The sequence below is a fragment of the Colossoma macropomum genome, unplaced genomic scaffold, assembly GCF_904425465.1.
Source record: "Colossoma macropomum unplaced genomic scaffold, Colossoma_macropomum, whole genome shotgun sequence".
NCBI lineage: Eukaryota > Metazoa > Chordata > Actinopteri > Characiformes > Serrasalmidae > Colossoma > Colossoma macropomum.
Window position 1 is genome coordinate 36,949,127 of NW_023494804.1, and position 24,116 is coordinate 36,973,242.

General features: G+C 38.6%; 1 protein-coding gene across 1 annotated transcript in view; it reads left to right on the forward strand.

The window, feature by feature from the left end:
* The first annotated feature begins 6,773 nt into the window (after positions 1 to 6,773).
* The window catches only part of slc27a6 (solute carrier family 27 member 6), a 45,936-nt gene continuing 28,593 nt past the window's right edge, over positions 6,774 to 24,116 (forward strand). The window contains exons 1-3 of the mRNA XM_036594598.1: positions 6,774 to 7,421; positions 13,526 to 13,735; positions 21,108 to 21,266. Coding sequence (XP_036450491.1) covers positions 6,935 to 7,421; positions 13,526 to 13,735; positions 21,108 to 21,266 — 856 coding nt within the window. The 5' untranslated portion in view covers positions 6,774 to 6,934. The remainder of the gene's footprint in view (positions 7,422 to 13,525; positions 13,736 to 21,107; positions 21,267 to 24,116) is intronic.

Consider the following 24,116-nt stretch of genomic DNA (forward strand, 5'->3'; position numbering starts at 1 on the left):
AGAAATCTAGGCTAAATCCTCCTGAATTGTCATTACAGAGGAATGCATCACTGTTGTTTTTCTCTGTAATGCTAAAGCTTACAAATGCAGTAAAATGAATGAGTAGCAGAGTGCCACCTAAACGTTTTGTTCTTCTAGAGTATAGTAATCACATTTAAAGTACACACACACACATATATATATATATATATATATATATATATATATATATATATATACACACACCAGTTTGACAGATTCATTATTGTGAATCCTATTCATGCTTATTTTCTCCATCTGTGTCCTCTCGCTACAGTACCCAGCATGCATGACATAAATGCGCCATACAGTCATGGGTGCAGAAGTAGTGATCATCGCTCTAGATCCACACACACCTTTTATTCTTAATGACATCAAAGACAATAAGCCATCATAATTGTACATAGGGTGTTGCAATTATAAAAGGTAGATGCCATCAAGTAACCTTTAAACACATCTTATGTTTTTCTGTCAAAACACAAGAAAATGCAGCAGATTTGCAATAGCAGAGTTGAATCTGGTGGCCAAAAGTCACCTCTCATGACACAATGAGCACACAGGAGTAATAATTCTCAAGTAAATCTGTGATTTATTGTTGAACAAAGGTAAAGATGTCACGTCAATAGCAGGAGCAGAGTACAGAGCCAAATACATAGATCTGCACTGATTAACTTTAGGGTATAACCATTTGATTATTCGATTTCCCCTGATTTTAATGTCACGATTCAATCAAATTCTTTTTATTATAATTCTTTCATTTTTTAATACTGTCACTACCCAAATAATAACCCTCAACAAAATGTTAAAGTGTGTAAGATGGTTTGAATTAGTGCAGAAATGAAGTTTCAGCACAGTCACCGATGTCTTTGTCAGATTTGTTCAAAGAATTCGTTGGACAAAAACAAGTTTTATGATGCTAAAGAAAAATGATGATCATGCAGAAAAATCAGTGATTAAATGTGAAAGTTGGTTAAAAATAAGAAGGACAATAAAAACATAAAAGAAGAAATGTAAAATGTAAAAATAATAAAAATAAGGATTGCTCCAGCTTTTGGCTTTTTTTCTCTCTCTGTTCCCAAAACACAGACAATGGCCTGCTGAAGTGGTCCGCAACCATGTCCAGCTGCTTCTGACTGCCTAATACCTTTACTTTACTCTTTTTAAAGCTATCTGTCCAATCACCTTGAAGTGTTTTTTATGCCTTCCAAGTATGCAAACTAGACAGACGCTGTTCTTTCTGTACTATTTACTTTTTGGGCACAGCGTGAATGAACTGTGGAACAAGTTAGCAGACAAAGAAATATGAACCAAGAAGAAGAACAATACACCGTCAATCTGATGACGATAGTGTCAATCACTAATAACTGTATATACTATTGTAGTCCTGTCTCTGCTTTTGAATGTTGTAATCCCTTGTTTAGTTCTGCCCCTATAAAGACAGAACTATATCCATTCTCCTCCTTAAATTAGGGCCTCCAAGGTGTCACAAGACATTTGATTAACTAGAATAGATGAATTACACCATGAATTTCTTAAAAAGGTACACAGGACACAATTCTCTTTCAACTGAGACACACTTGTTAGATCACATAAAATTATTCATATCTATTAAATGACGCGCACACACACACACACACACACGTATATATGTGTCGTATTTCCAAAATTATAACTTTACAGGAAAAGAAAAAAAAACACTCTACTTTTAATGTAAGCAAATGGAACCAGACTTTTTTCCAAGTCAATTTGATACGTTTCTTTTGGTTAATTCATCATGAAATTTACACACAAAGTAAAGGCCAACAGGCATTTTCAAATTATGTCAAAGACTGAAAAACAAAAATGGAGATACAAGGTTTTCTTCTGAGAGCAGTGATATACAGTTTCTCTACAACAAAGCATTCCACATCAAACCACTCTGAATGACTTTATTTACGTCTTAATCTTCTAATTATATAGATATTTTGAAAATTTGGTGGAGTTCCCCTTTAACAAAACAAAGATATACAGTTCTCTCTGGCGCCCCTCAGTAGAGAATCCTGAGACAAGACAAACTGTGAAAAGGCTGAGGCTTTCAAATCCCTAGAAGTCAAAATATCCTGAACGTCTTCATATTAAAATGCATTTGCAATGAAATATGTAGAATAAGCTCATTTTGCTTAGAATTCAAAGAAAAAAATAGCCCCAGACTTTACAGATGAAATTTACAATGAAAATTCCATCTGTATTTGCATTATTAATTTAGTGTAAAACTGTCTTCTCAGACCAATATTCACAAATGGTGACAGAGATGGCAGTAACAAACACATACCAAGCACTTTTTAGGAACACCTGTACATGTAATTATCTAATCAGCCAATTGTGTGGCAACATTGAAGTGGAGTTTCACACACAAAATTCTCTAGAGCAGTGGTCACCAACTCTCCTCCTAGAAATCTACTTTTCGCTCCAACCTGCATCTACTAAGCTGCTTCACCCCCTTACTTAACACTAATGGCACTGATCCAGCTAATCAGGGAGTTCTGAAGGGGTTAATTAGCTGGAGCAAGTATGGAAGGAAAGTAAATCTTCAGGACCAGGATTGGTGACCGCTGCTCTACAGTTTAGTCATAATGGATTGGTGACCGCTGCTCTACAGTTTAGTCATAATGGTGCAATAAAGAAAAAACATGGCAGTTCTGAGGATGGAAGCATCTTGTTGATGGGAAAGGTCAACAGAGAATGGCCAGACTGGTTTGTGCTGACAGCAAAGGCTGAGGTAACTCAGATAACCACTCTGTACAACTGTGGTGAGCAGAAAAGCATCCTAGAACACGCAACATGTTGAACCTTGAGGTGGATGGGCTACAACAGCGGAAGACCAGATTGGGTTCCACATTTTTTCAGCCAAGAACAGAAAGCTGAGACCGAAGTGGGCACAGGCTCACCAAAACTGGACAGTTGAAGACTGGAAAAACATAGCCTGGTCTGATGAATCTGCATTTCTGCTAAGACACACAGATCAGAATTTAGTGCCAACAGCATGAATCCATGGCCCCAACTTGCCTTGTGTGACCAGTCCAGGCTGGTGGAGGTGGTGTAATGGTATGGAGAATGTTTTCTTGGCACACTGTGTGCCTCTTAATACCAGTCAATCACCACTTGACTACTTGACTGCCACAGCCAATTTGAGCATTGTTGCTGACCATGTGCATCTCTTAATGGCCACTTTTTTAATGACTACTTCCAGCATGATAACGCACCATGTCACAAAGCATACGTCATCTCAACCTTGTTTCATAAACATGATAATGAGTTCAGTGTTCTCCAGTGGCCTTTACAGTCACCAGATCTGAATCTAATAGAACACAAAGGAATGTTTCCAACATCTTGTGGAATCCATGCCATGAAGAATTGAGGCTGTTTTGAGTGCAAAGAGAGGCTCTACCCATTATTACTACAGTGTTTCTAATAAAGTGCTTGGTGAGTGTACGTCCAGAAATCTTCTAGTGATCTCAACTAGGAAATGCTACATACACCTTAAATAAAGCACACTTCTTCAGCCACATGGGTGCGCCATAGTACAAGAAAAGGCACCCTTGCTTTGAAACTGAAAAGAAAACACAATGCTGAAATGCGCAGGCTATTATTTCACAGTGTACATGTGCAATTTTTCTGATTTGAAGTAATTTACCATTTAAGATTCTTTAATCAGAGGTGCAAAAACATCCACATCATGAGTGAAATATTTTGATTGTTTTACATGTTTGATTTAAGGCAATTTGTCAAAGTGAGATTGTCCAAATAATCTGATCTATACACTCAAAAAAGATGGCTCTTCAAGGGTTCTTTAGTAAAGAAAACGATTCCATATAAACTCTTTTTGGTGCTATATAGAACCCTTTTCAAAAAGGTTCTATATAGAACTATCTACAGCACATTCTCCATCAATCTGATGAACACTTTCATGATGCAAAGAGCCTTTTAATCATGCAAAGGATTCTTTGAGTGTTAATGGTTCTCTATAGAACCATTTCCCATACTAAAGAACCCTTAAAGAACCATCTTTTTAAGAGTAACTAAGAGTTATATGACCTTAAGGCCATTTCCACTGAGACTTGAGATCACTCTGGCCTTGAACGTCTGCTGAGCACTTATACAAGTTAATTCAATTACCCATGAAATCATGTTTTGCAACATGTTTTGCAACATAGTGTCCTTTACGTTATTTAAATACATTAGCCTAGGGTTGCTTAACCCAGGTTCCTGTAGATCTAACCTCCTGCTCCAACGTAACAGCCTTCCTCCAGTGTTTACACGCTCCTGACCACGTTAAGTAGGTGGATAAGATGTATTAAATTAGCTTTGGGATTAAACCCTGCAGAGTGCCGGATTGGCCAAAAGTGAAATAGCCTACAGTGGCTGATCTTGCATATTTGAATTGTGTTTTTAGTCATTTTACTGCCAATTACATATTGAAAAACTAAAATGAGAAATTCAAGTAAAGATTACTTAAATATCTTAATTTCTAAAGGAAAAAAAGAGAAAAAAATAATCACTTTTATTGGGAACCTGAAAAAAATGGCTTTGTCATTCAGGGTCAATGACATGTGTCCCATTATACTATATAACATTATGTCCCATATGACACAATAGGGTCATTCTCAAGAACAGCCTCAAACAATTTCTATTAATACTTGAATGTCATATTCATGTAGAGGAACAATATTAATATAATTTAGTAGAGCAATTGGAAATCTATATGGTAAATCAATGGCATTTTTTACCCAAATTCTCATGACCACCATGTGTCCATTTATAATGTAACCATCGTAATTCATTCATGCATGACACGTACACTATATGGACAAAAGTATTGGGACACCTACACATTACACCCACAGGACCTTTTATGACATCCCATTCTAAATCCATAGGTGGTGTTTGATCGGGTTGAGGTCAGAGCTCTGTGAGGACCAGTCAAGTTCTTCCATACCAAACTCACCCAACCATGCCTTTATTGACCTTGACTTGTGCCTTCACTGGAACTAAGGGGCCTAGGCCAACCCCTGAAAAACCCCATAACTTGGCACAGTGCAGTAAGGCAGGTAAAGTTCTATGGGCATTTGCCAAACTCAGATTCGTCTGTCAGACTGCCAGATAGAGAACTGTGATTCATCACTCCACAGCATGCGTTTCCATTGCTCCAGAATCAACAGACTCACCAGATGATAGGCACTGTGCATTTCAGTACTCAGCGGCCCCACTCTGTGAGTTTTTGTGTGATCTACCGTTTCGTTGCTAAACTGTTGTTGCTTCTAGGTGCTTCCGATTCACAATAATAGCACTTACAGTTGGCTGGGGCAGATCTAGCAGGACAGAAATTTCGCAAACTGGCTTGTGGCAGAGTCGGCATCCTATGACAGTGCCACGTTTAAAGTCACTGAGCTCATCAGAACGACCCGGTCTACTGCCAGCTTTTGTCTATTGAGACTGCAGGACAGTTTGCTTAATTATATCCACCTGTTAACAAAACAGAGTGTGGCTGAAACACCTGAACATAATAATTAGGAGGGGTGGCCCTATACTTTTGTCTATATAGTGTATGTTTTCGAGTAGGTGTATATTTATTGGTTGACATCACAAAAACAATTGCTTAAAAAACAGCTGTTTTGCAGCTAAGTTTCCATCTATGCCCTGAACTGGGGAGTGAATGATAAGGTTTGAAACTTTAACAATGTTTACATCATCAAACTCTCTTACTACAAAACGTGAGGTGAATTTCATTTTTACATGATACAGGCCCTTTAACTTTAATGTTTTTCCTGTAAACATGTAAGGGAGTGAACAAAAACAACAGAATATTAAGTGGCCCAGGTGAAAACAGCAATGGTAGTCAATGTGTTGGGGTAATGGGATAACTACCACGGGATAAAAGTGAAAAATATCTTGTATATTTGTCGCAAAATATATAATTTTTTATAATTATCTTCAAAATACTGGTTCTGAAAACAGTATACAGATTATTAAAAAAGAAGTGTGGAAAAAACATTGACACATTTAACTTCATATAACATGGGCGACTGCTCTTCTTCCTGTGTTGTGGTAGTGAGAATTTGATCACTTCAGTTGGAATGTGTTACTACAAACCAACACACACACACACACACACACACACCTAAACCGCTTATCCTTCTAGGTCATGGGGGTGCTGAAGCCTATCCCAGCACTCATTGGGTGGAAGGCACAAACCAATAAAATGAGTTTAATTATTCAGGCTTGATTTCAGTTATTCATCTAGGCATTACTGTTATTTATTTTAAAAAATCCTTTTATTTTTTTCCCAGTATAGGTCGTGTTTAGAGAGAATAACCCCATATCACCTGAATCTACTCTAATGAAAACTGAAACCAAAAAAAAATAAATAAACAAGTCTCTTATTTCTCAGTGTAGGTCTGTAAAGCTGCTAAACGTTACTGTTACTGCTCTTAGGGTTTGGGCGAGGCAGGAGGACCAACGGCAACAGCGGTTACTGACAGTCACTGATAACGAGGAAAAAACACGCGCACAATCCATACTGCTCACTGAAGGACACGCCCATGTCCATAATGTCAGCTGGAAGGACACGCCCACCTCCTTCCACTTCACCTCGATTGGAGGACACGCCTACTTACAAAAAACGCGCGGCCTACGGAACGACACGCCCACCCCTAAATCACTGAAAGACACGCCCACTTCCAGAAGCCGCGTGTGGGAAACACGCCCAACTGGTTGTACAACAACAAGGGTCACGTGACGCCCAGCGCGTTTCATAAATGTACGATAAGGACAGTAAAGCGTTCAAAAGGATGCGCGTCCGCGCTTAAATAGCTGTGATTCCTCTTCAGTTTTACTGTTCTTCCTGACGGAAAGCGGGTTTGATCCCGGAGACAGAGTCATGTTTTTCTCGGTAACATGGGCGACCGCTCTCCTCACGGGGATCTTCTCGGTGCACATCGCTCAGCGCCTGTGCTTCCCTTACTTCTGGAAAGACCTCTTCTACCTGCTGAAAGTGATCCGATACGGGGCTCGGCTGGAGCTCTACAAACGGACTAAGAAGATCGTGACCGTGCTGGACCGGTTCGTTCAGCAGGCGCAGCGGATTCCCGACAAGCCCTTTCTGATCTACGACGGGGTCACCTACACGTACCGGCAGATCGACGAGAGGAGCAACAGGGTGGCCCGCGTGTTCGAGCAGCAGGGAGCGGTGAAGAGAGGGGACACGGTGGCGATGCTGATGAGCAACGAACCGGACTTCGTCTCTGTCTGGTTCGGCTTGAGCAAGCTGGGCTGCGCCGTGGCTTTCCTCAACACCAACATCAGGTCCAGATCACTGCTGCACTGCTTCAACAGCTGCGGAGCCAAGCTGCTGGTCGTCGGTGCAGGTGAGGGAAACGAAAGCAAAAGTCTGATTACTGCAAAAAAACAGTGTTTTTGTAACATTTGTAACTTACAAAAGGTTTAAGCTATTCAAACTTCCAGACTGCTGAAAGTAGGCTGGCTTACTTCTGAGGTCAGAATTTTCCCGCTCCACCTTAAATGGTGCAGCACTTACATTCTCGCGCCTCAGGCAGAAGAACAAGAAGTTGGCCATTTAAGGTGGAGCGGGAAAATTGGAACAAGAAGCTGGCGAATAGGAAGCCAGCTTTAGCCTCTAGATCTCGTCCTTCAGCGAAACAGAGTAACAGGCAAACCGTGTGTATGTCTCGGCGGAAACAGCCGCACTATGTTTCCTAGATTTCCACACTCCACCCATCTGCTGCTCCAGCGTGGTGAAGAGAAGGCAAACACTCCTTCAGCGATGAGTTAAACAGTTTTAAAACACGGTTAATCACTTTGTAGCTCGATGTGGTGTTTAGTTTAACTTACAAACTCTAAGCTGTTCTTTTTTGACTCCTTGCTCTTTTGAAGTCACCAGTTGAGACTTTACCCTCTTGTTAAGACTCATTGGCTGCGCCCTAAACCTACTGACAGACTGAGTAGTATTACAATATGCTGCTCCACCATTAGAAGTGTTTTCCATGTGTAGTGTAGTAGTGTAAGGTTTTTGGACGCAGCCCAAATCTGCTTTATATCGCTCTTACTTAAAGGGGAGCTCCACCAATTTTTTAAAAATTCTCCAGAGTTTAACAGTTGTACACAAAGTCACAGTAGTTTGGTGTAAAATAGTTTGTTGTAGAAAAACTGACTCAAAATTTCTTTACAGGTGTGCTCATAGGAGCCAGGGGCTGCAATGTCTGCAAATCAAATATATTAATGTTATATATTATTGTAAATGAGCAGTGAACCTACACTGTTAGAAATGAAGGTTCTCTGCAGGTACATTTTTCGTTCAAGGAACAATGTAAATGTTCCCTCAGGTACAGCAGTGGTTTTAAAGTCCAACTGTGTACACTAAACAAGTTTTTCTAGGTGAAAAGTAAATATTTGTACATGTTCATTCATCCTAATGTTTTAAAACAGAACAATAAACAAGTTTTTCTAGGTGAAAAGTAAATATTTGTACATTTTCATTCATCCTAATGTTTTAAAACAGAACAATAAAATAAAAAGCCTGCAGACGAGACGGGGTGTGTGGAGTCAGTACAGCTTAGAATTTATCATTTTGATGGATTATGTTCCCTGACTAAAGGTACTGAGATGTACCCTAGAGGGTACCTCCCCAGTGACACGAGGGGTACTGCCCCAGTGACAGTTTCGTACCTTTATTTCTGAGTGTACATATCGCTGTTGTCTGAAGAAAACCTTGTATCTCCAAAATGGTAACTTTACAGGGGAAGGAAAAAACCTACTTGACTGTTAATGTGAGTCAATGGAACCAGACTTTCTTCCAGGTCATTTTGGGTCAGTTCTTTTAGTCCATTCATCATGAAATTTACACACAGTGTAAAAGGTAACAGGTATTATGTCAAAAACTGGAAAACGTCAAAAATGGAGATATGAGGTTTTCTTCCGACAACAGCGATATGCCGTTTTTCAATATGTAACGCTGATTACGGCAAAACAGTATACCAGGCATCAGGCAATGCATTCAAAACCTTCTAGTGCAATAACTGTGAGGAAAGCGCTTAGAGGCATTAAACTCCTCTGATATCTGGTTCCTATCACCACCACTGTGAGCAATTCGGAGTTGGTACGTTTCTTAAAACGGAGCATTTCACATGAAACCACTCTGAATGAGTTTGATTACAACTATTTAATTTTGCAGAACTTTGAAAAATCAGTGGAATTCCCCTTTACGTGTAACAGTTGACAATAGTTAGTTAACAAAGGCTACAGTCAAGTTTTACACTGACACTCAGCCCTCAGAAACAGCTGATACACGTAATCCAGTGAGGGTGGCAGCCAGAGGTCATCATGCTTGGTTGTTTGTGAGCTCTTCTGAGAGTAATTGGGCCTTAATTAAATGGTGGTTTAGCACTGCTACAGGTGAGTGGAAATGCCTGTGAGCACAAGCATCAGCAGTCAGGCAGTTATTTTTATTAAAGTTCACTTGAAAGTCAAATGTCCAAAGTTGTCCCCTTTGCCCTAAATGTAGTTGATCAGCCAAAAGATGTTTGCGTCTTTAGTAGTGCAGTAGAGCTAGGAGTTTAAGTCACCCAGAGTGTTTTAGAGTGACCTGGACTTACTTGACCATTATTTGTTCATTACATTAGGGTTGCAGCTCCAGTGCAAAACTAAAGAGGCAAACTTCAGGCACCAAACATGTCTTGGCTCATCAACTACATTTAGGGTGATGGGGATATTTGTGTAAATTCGATTTTTAGCTGAGCCCATCCTTTAAAGGGGATGCTCGGTCCTGGGGGAACTTACATAGTCAGAATTGTTCAAAGAGGTGGTGAGAGGAGCCAGGAGCCCACAGAGAAAGTAACCACATGAAATGTGATACCTGGGAAAGTTTTAAGATCAGGTTTTGGCCTAAAATGATTATTTAAATGCGTTTATGGTGGAGAGGGTGCATGTAGGTAGACCACTCTGAATGATCTCAGCAATTGGAGTGTACAGAAATTTTGAAAAGTGGGTGGAATTCCCCTTTAATTTTGGAATGCGCGTTGCGAGTCTGGCTGCTGCATGCGTTAGCCTTTGCTATGCAGAATTCCTCCTTACTCCTCGGCTGTATATGTGAGCCCCTACACATGGCCTCACGCTTTCCTGTTAATACGTGGCGCTGAGCCCACAACATCAGGAAATACAGTGCTGAATCTCTGGAGCTGGTGTTGTAATAGGTAGTGGCTATCACTGACTTTGGCCACATTATGAAACAGCAAGGAAACCTCACTACACCTCAAATCTTGGTAGACAGACATATGGAAGTTTGCTGCAGCCTCTAGACTTTGTGCCCATTCCTGGAGATATACCACTCAGCAGATTTCAGTTACAGCTGGCTCTACTTTTCAGGCGCTGCTGAAACGTGTGCATAAATGAATCAGGCAGGCTCTGCAACAAACAGCTGCAGCCGAACCCACATACTTCTACTCTCAGTCGTATACCATAATAGTTCCCTGGAAAGATGAGTGTCTCTCAAACTGTAGTATTTATGAATTCAACAAAATAAAAGTCCCCAGATGCTGTACTACATCTGGTCAAAATCGAGAGTGCATGAACCCTGGAAACTATTTAATCTCATTAGTGGTACAGAATTTTATGGCTTCCGAAGCAGTTTGTCAAATCAGGATGCGGAAGATAGTCTTTGTAACTAAACATATGTGATTTTTTCACAAGGCATTTTTTCATTTGATATGCATCACAATAGAAGATGTTCACAGAAATGTTTATCAAAAGTTCAACATTTGGAGATTTCAGGAGCAGCAGTGCTAAGTTCCACACTCACTTGAGTACTGTACTAATAGCATACTAGGAGCATTCTACGACAAAGTATGTAGTACTTGATTTTGGGTGCAATGAACGTTTCTCGGTTAATAAAAATACATCACTGGGCACAAAGGGAAATAGCCAATATGCTCCGTTTTAATATGAGTTTAATCATTTTCTGTTCTGTTATCGCTCTATAGGACAGATGTTGTCCATGCCTGGTCTTTTTCAGAAATTCTGCATATTAAATAGCAAAGATGCATATAAAGTTACTCAGAGTGGTTTGATGTGAAATATGTCATTATAAAGAAAGGTACCATGCCAGAATTGGTCACAGTGGTGGCGATAGGAACCAGCGGTCTGAAGCATTCAATTCCTTTAAAAGCCACTCTATAGAAAATAGGAAATGGTTAAGAATACATTGCCTGCAGCCTGAGAAAAGGTTTTTGCCTAAAACATTTTTTTTTTTTAATAATTAATCGCAGAGAGGTGTATGCAGGGTGTTGTAAGGCAAAATAGTACCTAAAGAAAACATATTTTTTTCAGATTTACTACAAGTTTATCTTTATCAACACTATGTATAAAAACACAGAAACACATGTTGGTTTATGACTCTATTTATGTTATCAAGACATTGTGACATCTGGTTCCTATCACCACCACTCTAAAGAAGTCAGTACATTTCTCTACGCTGAACCATTTCACATTAAACCACTCTGAATGAGTTTGTTTACATCTCAGTGATTGGATTATGCAAAATTTGGAAAAATCAGTGGAATTCCATTTTAATATTAACCTACATGGCTTAAGTCATACTGTAATCAGAGTGTACACACTGTGTAGTTGGCGTCAGCTAGGGCTACAGTGCAGATACTTCAGTCTGAAATAAAACAGAGCAGTCTGTAACTTGGACAGCCTTTAGAAAATTTCTCTTTGATCTTAATATTATATCCCTTCTTATTTTTTAGTGCCAGTTTCCAACAGTAGGGGCTGAGGGCTGTGCTACTTGAGCTGTAAAAGTGTTCTTACCTTCAGAACTTCTAATAGTAGAACACTTACAAACAAGTTCTTCCAAACAATTTGCTGTCTTTATGAGCTCAAAAACAAAAATAATTCATGGTCATCAAACATTAGCTAGTTCTGCCCAAGCTCAAATATGACATTAACTAGCTTGGTTGCTAAACACTCAGCTAACAGTGAGTGTGTTTACATATACCTAATAATTCGATAACTGCTGAAAATCAGATTTTCTCAGAAATTTGGTCAGTGCGTTTACATGTACTTAGGTAATCAGATAATGGGAATACTCTTGGTCTGTGCTGGGTTAACCGCTGATATTTCTAGGTCAAAGGTCTGTTTTGTACAGACTGAGAAAAACGAGAGAAATCAGAAAAACCTGATTACTGAGCTAAAATCCAGCATTCTTTATCAGACTTATTACTTGAATTTCTAGGCTTTAATCTGATCTGAAAAATTGGAGGATGCTGTTTTTAATGACCACTTAAATAATCAGATGACTGCTGAAATCTAATAATGACCGGTTTATTAAGTGCATGTAAACACACAGTGTAATGGTTCTACCATTAGCTCACTAATTAGCTAGCAAATTTGTGGAGATAACTTTGAATTTTCCGAGATAAACACATGCACAGTGCTGGCAACCTAGTTTATCGTGATCTCTAGAAAAAAAATGGATTTGCAGTTAGGCCTAATTTTTAAATTGTAAATGAATATAAGCAGTGGGGAATCCTCAAGGCCTTCTAGGACTTCAAAGAAGACCTTATGATTTCCCTGAAAAAAAATACATGTCTGTTATTTAATATATTAATAATACTTGTTATATCTAAATTCTGCAAGTATTGTAGTAATTCTCTTATTTCATGGTTTGGTTGGAAACAAAATGGTTAATTTCTTGAAAAACTCAACAAGAAATTATTTAATCTGGATTTTTCTTTCTGTGGTATATAGACAGATACAGTCGAGATAGCTCTCCCATTAGCTAGGACTTCAGGAGCTGAACTGAAGTCCTAACATGTCAGAGTAATCACTAACATACACAGGAACTGATAGTGAACTTAACCAATCACGTTTTGATTTACAGTGGGTGGGACCAATTTTGTGAGGAAAACGACGTAACTTTAGGCTTTCTAGAAGTTCTAGTTACGCCACTGACTACAAATAGGAGTAGCAGACTGAGGACATTTAAGTCGGGGGGAAACAGCAGCAGCTCTGGGGCAGGGCTCTGAGAGTCACTGTGAAACTGCTACAATTAAAATTGCCATGAATTGCCATTAGCTTTGTGCTAACAAACTACTAAAATTCCATAAGGGTGCTAGCAGAAATTAGCATTACTGTATTGTTTTTTTTCCACACTTTTGATATTTTTTGATGATCTCAAGGCCTAGCGCTAGTCACGGCAAATAAGTGTAGGCTGCTTATACAGTATAATTCTCTTTAGCTTGCTAGTACCTTACTAAGAGAGAGATTAGATGATTATGATTCTTTATAACTAAAATATGAAGCATTATTTAATCTTACCACACTTCACGAATGATCAAAGGAGCTGTTTTTTTACCTAAAACGGTACATCTAAGCCAAGATCCATTTGAAAACCTTTATTTTTAACAGTGTATATTGTTTCATGGTTGATGACCGCTTGTTCTGTGCTTTTTTACAGACCTGTTGGACACCTTAAAGGACATCCTGCCAAATCTCCATGAGGACAGTATCTCAGTATGGGCAATGAAGCATGAGGTCTCCCACCCAGGGGTCCACTCTGTTCTAGACAAGATAGAGCAGGCCTCACACGAGCCAATGCCGGCTGAGCTTAGGTCTACCACTTCACTCAAGAATCCCCTTCTTTATATCTTCACTTCAGGGACCACTGGTATGTAAACAATATTAACAGATCACTAGGCCAATAAGAAACATCTGATTTTTGTTCTTTTTATGATGTTGGGGATCAATTGATCTTTATTGAATTTGTCAGATGCTCACAAGTTTCGGGCACAAAATTCTTAAGGAAAGATTTTAATCAAATGTCAGGTAAACCAGCTGCGTTGTCTTGTGATTTAGTAATCTAGGGTTGGTAGGTTCTTGTACGGCTAAATGATTTAGGAAAAATATCTAATTGGGATTTTTCTGACCAGTTTTGTGACTGAGATTTAAATTATGATAATTTTCTGTGCAGTAAGAAAATAATCCAGACCTGTTATTTTCTAAAAGACCAGAAGATCCATTTTTCTGGCCTGAGGCCTGATTGGTGAATGTAGTGTGCCAGACTGCTGGTTAGATGTGATTGTGTTATCATGTACACAGCACATGGCTGTTTGGTTGCTTTTGATTGGTCTAACTCATCTTCAGGCACTTTGCAAGCTTCATGTGATTAAATCTTAAAATAGTGTTCTTAATAAAATACAGTTAAGTGCAAACACCCCATATTTTTATATGAAAATATATTAACATGTCCTCTACAGGAAGCTTAAACATTTCATTTTTCAGCAAATTTTAGTGCTGCAGTCTTTCAACTGCAGGATAGAATTAAAATTTCAGCTGTTGCGATTTGAAAACTAAATTCTTTTAAATTGTGATTTCGATATAAAACCCACTAATCTTTCTGCCCTAACATCTGCTCATACTGTACAACAAAATTAATAACAGTATTTGTTTGTGCTTCTTTAGTGGAGCATTCTTCCTCATCCCCATCATATTTTTTTTTAATTTGACAATATTTTAGATGTCAAAGTAATGAAAAATGGAATGGTCAATACTGTTTTTTGCGTGTAAATAAACCACATATATACTGTATTTTAACACTGCTGTTGTTAATTTAGAGAAATAGAAGGTGAATTCTCAAAGAAAAATTATCACCTTGATTTCACAGACATTTGTGTTTATTTTAACGGTTGTTACTGTTTATTGTTATGGTAGAATACTGTATGTTAATTAATGGGTTTTGTGAGTAATTACTGATGAGATCTGGGATTTTAATCCAGTAAGAATCTGCCATGTCTGTAGTTTTTACCAGTTTGCTAAGTAATCAGTCCGAAGCAACTTAACTTCTACACTGTAAGCCTGGATAAGTTGAATTTACTTAAGAAATTTGAGGAAACCGGTTGCCTTAAAAAAATTAAGTAATGTGTAATGAAAACTTGAGTTAGAATGACTATAATTTTTGTGTTAGGCTAACTTAAACACGTGTTCGTGCAACTCGTAAATTCTAATTATTTTAACTTAACGGCTTGAAAATTAAATGTAACTATATGTTTCATTAGGCAATTGAGACTTTTTTTCTAATTAAGTGATACTGACCACTTTGACAAACACCAAAGAGTTAACCTTTACAATGAACATGGTCACTGACCAACACAAATGCTCACTCATCAGCAAAGAGAGCAACAACTTTCCAGTGGGAAAGAACTATATGTTTAATCTAACAAGATTGCGTTAACAAAACAAACATGTAACTGTATTTTACAGCTTACTTAGCTTCACTCAGTTTTACACATTTGTTCAGCAACTTTAGTGAGAAAGAAACAATTAAAACCAGCAGAAATGTCGTCATTTTTTGAATGTAGGGTTTCAAAGTTGCCATAGCAACAGACTAAAGAAAATAGCTATAGGTTGATTGAACTCAAAAATGCCATTTGAGTGTACAAAATCATCAAAAACATTCCCTTAACTTAAAATTGTTGAGTAATATGTGGGATATACTGAATTTTATATACAACAGACTTAATTTATTTGAGTTAAAACAAAATGCGGGATTACCGTGTATAGTTCGTCAAACTCAAAGCTTCTTCGGTAATAGCAGTCCTGTTCTAATCAACATATCAGTAATTTAATAAGAAATTCTGGTAATAGACATCGCAACCTCTTGTGTTTTTTGGCGACTGAGATACAAGGCTAACTGCTAAAGCTGAGCTCTTGGCACAGTTACCTTATCCTCAAGTTCAAAACAGGACTACTGTAATTTAAAATGATGGGTTAATTAGAAGAAAAATGAAAATGAAATTTCTGAAAGTACCTCTCAGAAGGCAGAGTGATTTTTGTTTTGAGCAGTATTTAAGTTGATTGAGCCCACTTTACTAGCCTAATGCTGGTAGTATTAGCTGGAAGTTTGTTTTTGTTGTTTGTTTGTTTGTTTGTTTAGATCTATTTAATTTTAATCTTACTGCTGAAGTGAAAGTCCAGGCTGTGACATTTTGATCTGGGCTGTCTGAAGTAATTTAGGGAAATTACGCAGATATTTCAGCCAGTCAAATCCCTTAAAAACGTGCGTTACCGGACCTCCTCCAGTAAAACTAATCCAGCTCAAATAAGGCTTGGGAAAATAAGAAAACTGTCTTTGTTTAGCATTTTGGTTATGCATATAATGATACAGCTGAGAGCGATGTGGCATAGAAGGATGTGACAAAAATGTGTTTAACAGGTCTAATATACTGCCATTACAGCGATGTAATGAATCTTGAGGGAATGATGTGTTATTGCTTCAGACTGTCTACATTCTCAGGCATCTCACACCGTAACCCCAGGGCCATTGTGTCGTTTCATACCTGTGGCTTCCTGAGAATTATGAAACTGATAGTGGATATTGTTCAGTGTTCTGAGAAATTCTGTGGAAGGTCATTCTTCTGGTATATCATACAAAAAAATAAACATTTTTAAGAGCTGTGACAACTGGAAAAAATATGCTTTTTTGGAGGAAAAGCTTTGGACTATTTCAGACTTTATTCGTTATTGTATCATGACATCAGGAAGTGCTAACAGATTTGTCTGTGTGCAAAACTGAAAAAAACTGACTCTGACCATCTTAGATTGAGACGTTTTGAAGAGTAGGTCTTGAGATTATGTTTCCATCGTTTCCAATGTCTGTCTTTGTAGGTGCGTTTGTAGACGTGAGGAAAGGATTCTGGGGCCGGATTCACTAAAGTTTTCCTAAGAAAAAACTTAACACAAACATTAAGAAGTTATTAGAATGTTTTCACGTTCATTTCTCAGGGAAAAAAACATATGATAGTCTCAAATATTCTTTTAAGACAGTCTTATTTATTTATAGCCATGTAGACTCAATATCATGTTTCATTTTACAGCATGACACAGGATGCATTTGGACTTTGAGGGTGCTTTCACACTTATCTTGTTTGGTGAGAATCTGCAAATCAGACTTTTTCTTTAGTTTGGTTTGTTTTGTCAGGTGTGAACGCTCCACCCGTACTCTGGTGAGCACCACACATTGTGATCCACCAAAAATCATGGGTCTCAGTTCACTTCAAGTGACCACTAATTCAGTTCATTGCTGGTATGAAGGCATTTTTGTGATGGGGTGCACCAAATGAGGGAATTCAGTATTAGAGCATGCTTTCCTCTTCTTCTAGCAGCATGTCAGCTCTGTAGTGTCTGTATAATTTGCCTGTTTTAACGCCCCTCTTTTCATAGAACCTCATATCATCCTTAAAGCACGAGCAGCTGCTAATATCAGCAGACCAGCAATACAATAATATGTAGCAGTTTGGCTAATGAAGAGACCCAGTTTATGCACAAGTTATTGTGCTTTATTAAAGGCTGTAGTTGGCCACAGTCACGCCGTACACAAGAGAGTTTTTGGCTAACAATTCACTCTAAGCCTCATTATGTCTTGCCTCCTCGGCCATCAGTGATACACTGATGCAGTTCTTCCTAATATAACAGAAATCATATGGGCTAGCGCCACCTTCACAATAAGAGTCCTTATCAGAACAACCTAGAGAATAAATGCTAGAGGTCAACACTCTACAATTAACACTATGAACACACTACAAATATTCATTTTGACACATGGATTGCAGAATGTGTTGTTGGCCAAGCATCAATGACCTAATTAGCTAAATGCAAATTGACAAACCAATCATAAAGAAACGGATATCCAGTTTTTACCAGTTATCGTAATTTTAACGCTATACAGTTTGGTCAGGGAGAGCATAGCACTCACTGGTCAACCTCAAACTCCACCTACGGGTGCAGCCATTGGCTCAGGAGATGCTGAATGCTGTCATTTTATTGGCTCTGCATGAATTGGGGCATGTTTCATGTAAATATTATGTAAATGAGTTGCTGGTAGGCTGCCACTTGATTTCACGCACTGAAGCTGATACATCATTTGCACTCAAAACTCTTTTATGTTGTACCAAAGGTTCATAAATCAGGTGCAGAGTAGTTAACACGACATTAAAGGTGGTCAAATTTGCGCTCACTTTGATGAATAAGGGCCAGTGTCACAAAAACCCAATCTTTTGTGTGGACTTTAGCAAACAAATTGGTTGTGAAAACGGCCTGAATGAACTGTTATTTTGGTTGACTGGTTATACAGTGTATCCCACTCAGTGCCTGAGGACAGCAGAATGGAGGTAAAACAATATCAAACCAAACGTCCAAAAACATTTAGCAAACAAAAACTTGGAAGTGATGGTGGAGAAAATGGCCAATATGAAAAATCGTCATAGAAGTTACAGTTTTAGAGGCTTACCATTGTAAGGTTGAGAACTTTTTTTTTTAATTTCTTAAGCATTCCACTTGTTCTTAGAATTGTTCTCAAGAGGAAAATTCTTGAGACGGTTTTTGAACAATAATAGTTTATCTCATTTTTTTTTCTTAAGTATGAAGTTAAAATAAAAACACCTTTTCACATGATTTTCTTCCCTAAGACGCTTTTGTGAATCAGGCCCTGGCTGATTTTCTTTCTTTCTTCTCCTCAAAGTGATCATTGACCTCAGAAAGACACAGCAAACAGTTTTAGCAGTGGACTGTTCTTTGGGGTATCTTTGCACCATGTTTGTGTATGTTTGCGTCTCTGTCCTTGGATCCCTGTTTCCCCTTTTTGATGGACAAACAGTGTCTAAAGTTGAACTCTTCAGTCTGTTCCAACACCAAAATGGGGTCACTGAAATAATACACATCAGTGAACCGGTGTTTTGCATCTTTATCATGCTGTATTCTTTATACTGTTTGTTTAGTAAATAGCTGGAGTGGACATCTCTTTGCATTCTTGTGAAATAGCACAGAATCTGCTTGTCCGAGGGTAAATTCCAGACGCGGTTTTGCGTAGCTCATGTGATCTGAACTACATCTGGAGAAAGAACTCATTCATAAGAGTCAGTCCCACTCCTCAATCAGTAGCTGGGTATGAAGTTGGAACTCCCGTATCCTCTTTCTGAGTGGTGGGTATTTATAGATGCAAGCAACTCTTCCTGGGAATGATTACGAGATGCTTGATAACTGCCGGATTTCAGCTCCTGGAACTTGCAGTGGATGCTTGTCATGACGGAATATACTCTCATTTTGGAGGGGTTGTGTGCACTGTTGGCTTATGACTCATATGTCTCACAGCAAGAAGGGCCTGGGTTTGGTTCCCTGGCTGGGCGACCAGGATCCTTTCAGTGTGGAGTTTGCATGTTCTCCCTGTGTCTGTGTGGGTTTTCTCTGGGTGCTTTGGTTTCTTCCCACAGTCCAAAGACATGCAGTCAGGCCAACTGGCCCTAGGCCTGAATGTATGCATCTGTGTGTCTGCCCTGTGATGGACTGGTGACCTGTCCAGGGTGTATCCTGCCTTCCACCCAATGACTGCTGGGATAGGCTCCATCACCCCCCTCCACCTCTCCCGTGACCCCGAAGGATAAGCGGTTTAGAAAATGTTTGTGTGTGTGTGTGTGTGTGTGTGTGTGTGTGTGTTGGCTCTCTCTGCTCTCTCTGTTTGAAATGCTGTGACTCTGTGTTGAGCTGCCAGTGAGCAGTAAGGGTGAAAGGGGAGGGGTGAGAATCCCCTGCTGTGACCACAAATCACACCTCTCCACAAATACAGTCAAAAATTAGATTTTCACTCACCTTGCACCTGTCTAAATGTGATGTGACAATAAACGTGATTTGATTTGATTTGATTTGAGTAAAAGCACTTTCAGAAACTGACTTGCTTGCTTGCCTTTAAAGATGGAAATCCAGTTCACTTCTGTTTTTTTAAAATCATACCATTAAAATATATTCCATCAGTGTTGCTGAGGAAATACACAGTTCAACTGAGGGATCTCCAAAACTGGTGGAAATTGCATTTTATGGCTACTTTATGAAAGAGTTAATGTTGCAGTTATAAAGAATTCACCATTCCAAAGAAAGCTGCTATCTTCAGTAAGACTGCATTGTTTTAACACATTCCCAACCTCCTCAAAATGTACGCATCTCCTTCTGCCCTGACAAAGCCCTTCTGTGGAGACCGTTTAGAATATCTTTTGTAGGCTCATGTCCTTGGGATGACGCGAGTTGTGATTGGTCACAAGAAGCTACAAATGAAAGTTGTATACACTGACTTCTGGTAAAGTCACTGATTCATTCAGGCCCTTTTAGGCCACACAGAGTGGTCGTTAAGTTGGAATCTGAAGAGTTTGTGGCTGCTCTCTGTTAGAAACCTTTTTTTTTTCCTTGTAAGAACAGTGCGGCAAAAAATCTAATTTGCACAAATCTTTCACTTAACAAAATGTAGTCAGTCAGAAAAATGTCTGTTGCCCAAAGTTTACTACTGAAGTTAGCACTGAAGCTTTGAGGCTAATGTAGTTAACAAGTAGTAGAATTTGGGGTAAGAGGCAAACTAAGTACATTAGATTTTTCAGGGAACTGTTCATTTAAAGCTGCACTATGTAAGATTTGAAGACCTCTCTGGTGGAAATGTGTAATTGCATTCAATGTGTGGATGAACATTTTGTAACATCGGCTGTGTTTCTGACCCCTTTTCTACGTGGGTGAATCTGATGGTTGTGAAAATGTTGAAAAAGTGTTAAAAAAGACAATGTGTCTTCTGAGGACATACATAAAATATGTACTATTGTCATCATATCTTCATCAGTAAGGTGTCTTTACATATTAACATCACACACGCAGGCTCAAAATGAAGGTCCTGATTGATGTTTAGGTCTCATATGGAAAATCAACATTATACTAATGAACATATGATGACAAATAGCAGGTAATATACTTACATCCTCAGTTTGACTCTCTTTGAGTTCTCACTGAATGCTCTTTCAACACACTTGCAGTCATCAGATTCATCTGCCTGGGGAAGAGGTCCAAAACACGAACATTACAGAACGTTCTTCCACTTGTTGCATGCAGTGACACATTTACACCAGAGAGGTCACCAGATCCCTAAAACTTCCATAGTGTAGCTTTAAGAATGAATGTAAAAAACCTTCAGTTGCTACATTGTCGACTGACTGGTTCTCTCATTTTTCTTGCAGGCTTGCCCAAGGCTGCAGTGATCACTCATCTACAGTCTTTGAAGGCAGCAGGTGGCTTCTGGGCATACGGCGGCACAGCGGAGGATGTGATCTACACACCACTGCCTCTCTATCACAGCGCTGCCTCTCTCATTGGCATTGGAGGCACCATAGAGTTGGGTAATGCTGTCTTTAAATGACTCATAAGTGATTGCTTTTCATGCCATCCCATCCTTGGCTTAATGTAAGACCTTATAAGGTCAATGGCTCTGATGATTTACATGGTAGGCTACTTATAGAGAACTATAGAGACTCCAGCCTCTATTCTGGCTATTTTGGATTTAGTTAGGCTGCATTTAGTGTTGTTTCTTTACTTTGATTTCAAGGAGCAGCCTGGAACTGTGGGTTGTATTGTAAAGCTCAGGTCTTGGTTATTCTAGCCCAAATTCCTTAACTTGCTCCTCAACCCCTCCTAGTATGTTAAATAGTTAACCTCTCCAATGACGTGAATAGTTGAAATACTACATCTAATATTCCATTATGTCCTAACTAAAGGAATAACTGACTTTGAGTAAATATAAGTTGTGTTTTCCTGTGCTGACTTTATGCTGTTTGCCTAATGCACCATGTGTGACTGTAATCAGGCACATTACATGTGATAGTAAGCATGCATATGCTGATTTTCAGCTGTTTAGAAGTGCTTATAAGAAATTCTAGTAACTTTCAATTGAAAAGATAGGGGTTTTAATCTCATAGGGGAATTCTACTGATATTTAAAATGCATGCATAATTTGATCATTGACAAGTGAAGCCGTGCGTCATAGAGAAACTTACTGACACAGATTTCTTTACAGTGGTGGTGATAGAAAGCACACAATGCCTACAACACAAATACAGTCATTGTTATCTGAAATTACTATCGAACTAACACATATGATTTTTTAAATGTGATGTTGATAATGTGGAAATAGTGGTTAATCTGAAAAAAAAAAACTTTCTTGGGGACTATTTTGCCTTTACAACACACTGCATGTACTTCGCTGCCATTGAAGGATTATAAATAACACGTTTTAGGCCAAAATCGTATCTTAAAAATGTCAGGAAACAATGTCATCAGGCGAAGTATTCATAACAATTTCAGGTAATAGTTTCCTTAGGTTTAGCCTTAAGAGGCATTAAACGCTTTTGATGTCCGAACAATTCCAACAAGTTTCTCTAGAATGTCTCAGTTCACTCAAAGTCCTAATAGGAAAGTCCGTCCACTCGCTGGCCATCATGACAGGACCCCTGGGCAGTTATTTCCAGTCATACAAAACCAGGTCTCATTGAAACTAAAAGCCTCATTAACGTTTCAAAAACATATTTGAAATCACTGATAAGGTCAAAATCAGCATAAATAGCTCAAAAACACACAAAACTTTTTAAAGTGGTTCTCGCTACTGCGCACATCTCCACAAGGAGGTAGAGCTTTTCCCACTTGCGGCTTAACCAGCAAGCTGATTGGCTCTTTTTATAAAAGGTCTTGAAGGTTGTGACTTTCACTGTAAACAGACACCAAGTTGAGCGTTACAAGGTTTCCCATACATTTTCAAACCAGTGACCAGTCTCATCCTCTATAACATCTCTGGTTCGCTTCAGACATTTGAGTGACTTTGTTTACATCTTAACCATTTAACTGTGAAGAATTTTTGAATCATTGAAGTGTTACAGAAGTAAATGGTAAAGTCAGATTGTTTTGTGTGAAAGGCTTTGTTCTGGAGAAATGTACAAAGTCAGAATTGTTCACAGTAGTGGTGATCGAAACCAGATGTCTGGAGCATTTAATGTCTCTAAAAGGTCCCTCTCTGAAAGCTATCACAAGAAATAGTTATAGATGTCTGAGACCTTGTTTTTTGATAGTTTTCAGATAATGTTAAGGCTATATATATATACATTTGTCAGCTCCACTTACTATGTAGGTGCACTTTGTTCTGTCAGAAGAAAACCTTGTATCTCCATTTTTGTGTTTTTCTATTTTTGACATAATTAGAAAAAGCCCATCACCCTTCAAATTGTATATAATTTTCAGGACAAATGGAGCAAAATAAATAGTCTGAAATGACCTGGAAAAAAGTCTGGTTCCTTTGACTTACATTAAAAGTATACTAGGTTTTTTCATTCTCCTGTAAAGTTACAGGAGATACGAAGATACAAAGTTTTGGAGATACGAGGTTTTCTTCCAACAACAGTGATATATATATATATCAAAAAACTCACATTGTAAATAAAATGTCTACATTTGTGTTATAGACATTGCGACCTCTGGCCTCTATCACCACCACTGTAAAGAAATTCCAGTTTATATGTTTTTCTACACTAAATTCTTTCACATAAAACTACTATGAATGACTGTATTTACATATCAACTGCTGAGTTATGAACAATTTTGAATTGAGTTCCACTTCTATTTTAAAGGTTTATCTTAAATGTCTTACGTTTTAAAGCTTTTATGGTGTAAAAAGTTGTGCGTGACTGTACATGGATTTTTGGATACTGACAGAGCTTTTCCAGTGGTTACCAGCAATAATGACATGAACATACAGTTCATAGCAAGGGCATGTTACAAGTCAAGACGGGGAAAATTAACCTTAGCTACCTTAGCTTTATCGAGGCTTAATACTGCGGTTGGTTATACGTAGTGATACATCCAGAGGCCAAAATATTATTCCAATTTTCAAAAACATCAGAGCGTGTGGGTGCGTGTCTAGCAAGCTATTATGTATTTAGATCATTCCGACGGAAAAATTAATCACGCGTACATCTGGAGTGTGGTGTACAGTGCAGTCTTCACATTTTTGTTCAGGGCGCCCTCTCTGTGTCTGCCCGCCGGTATGTGTGAACTCTTGTCCTCTCACCTCTTCACCTGTCTCAGATACAAACTGGAACTTGTTCCCTGTTCTGGGGAAGTGTGGAAGTAGCTACCGTATGTGATACTGTGTGCTAGCTGCAGAATGATTAACAGGCTTGTAATGGATAGTCTGTTCACCTTAT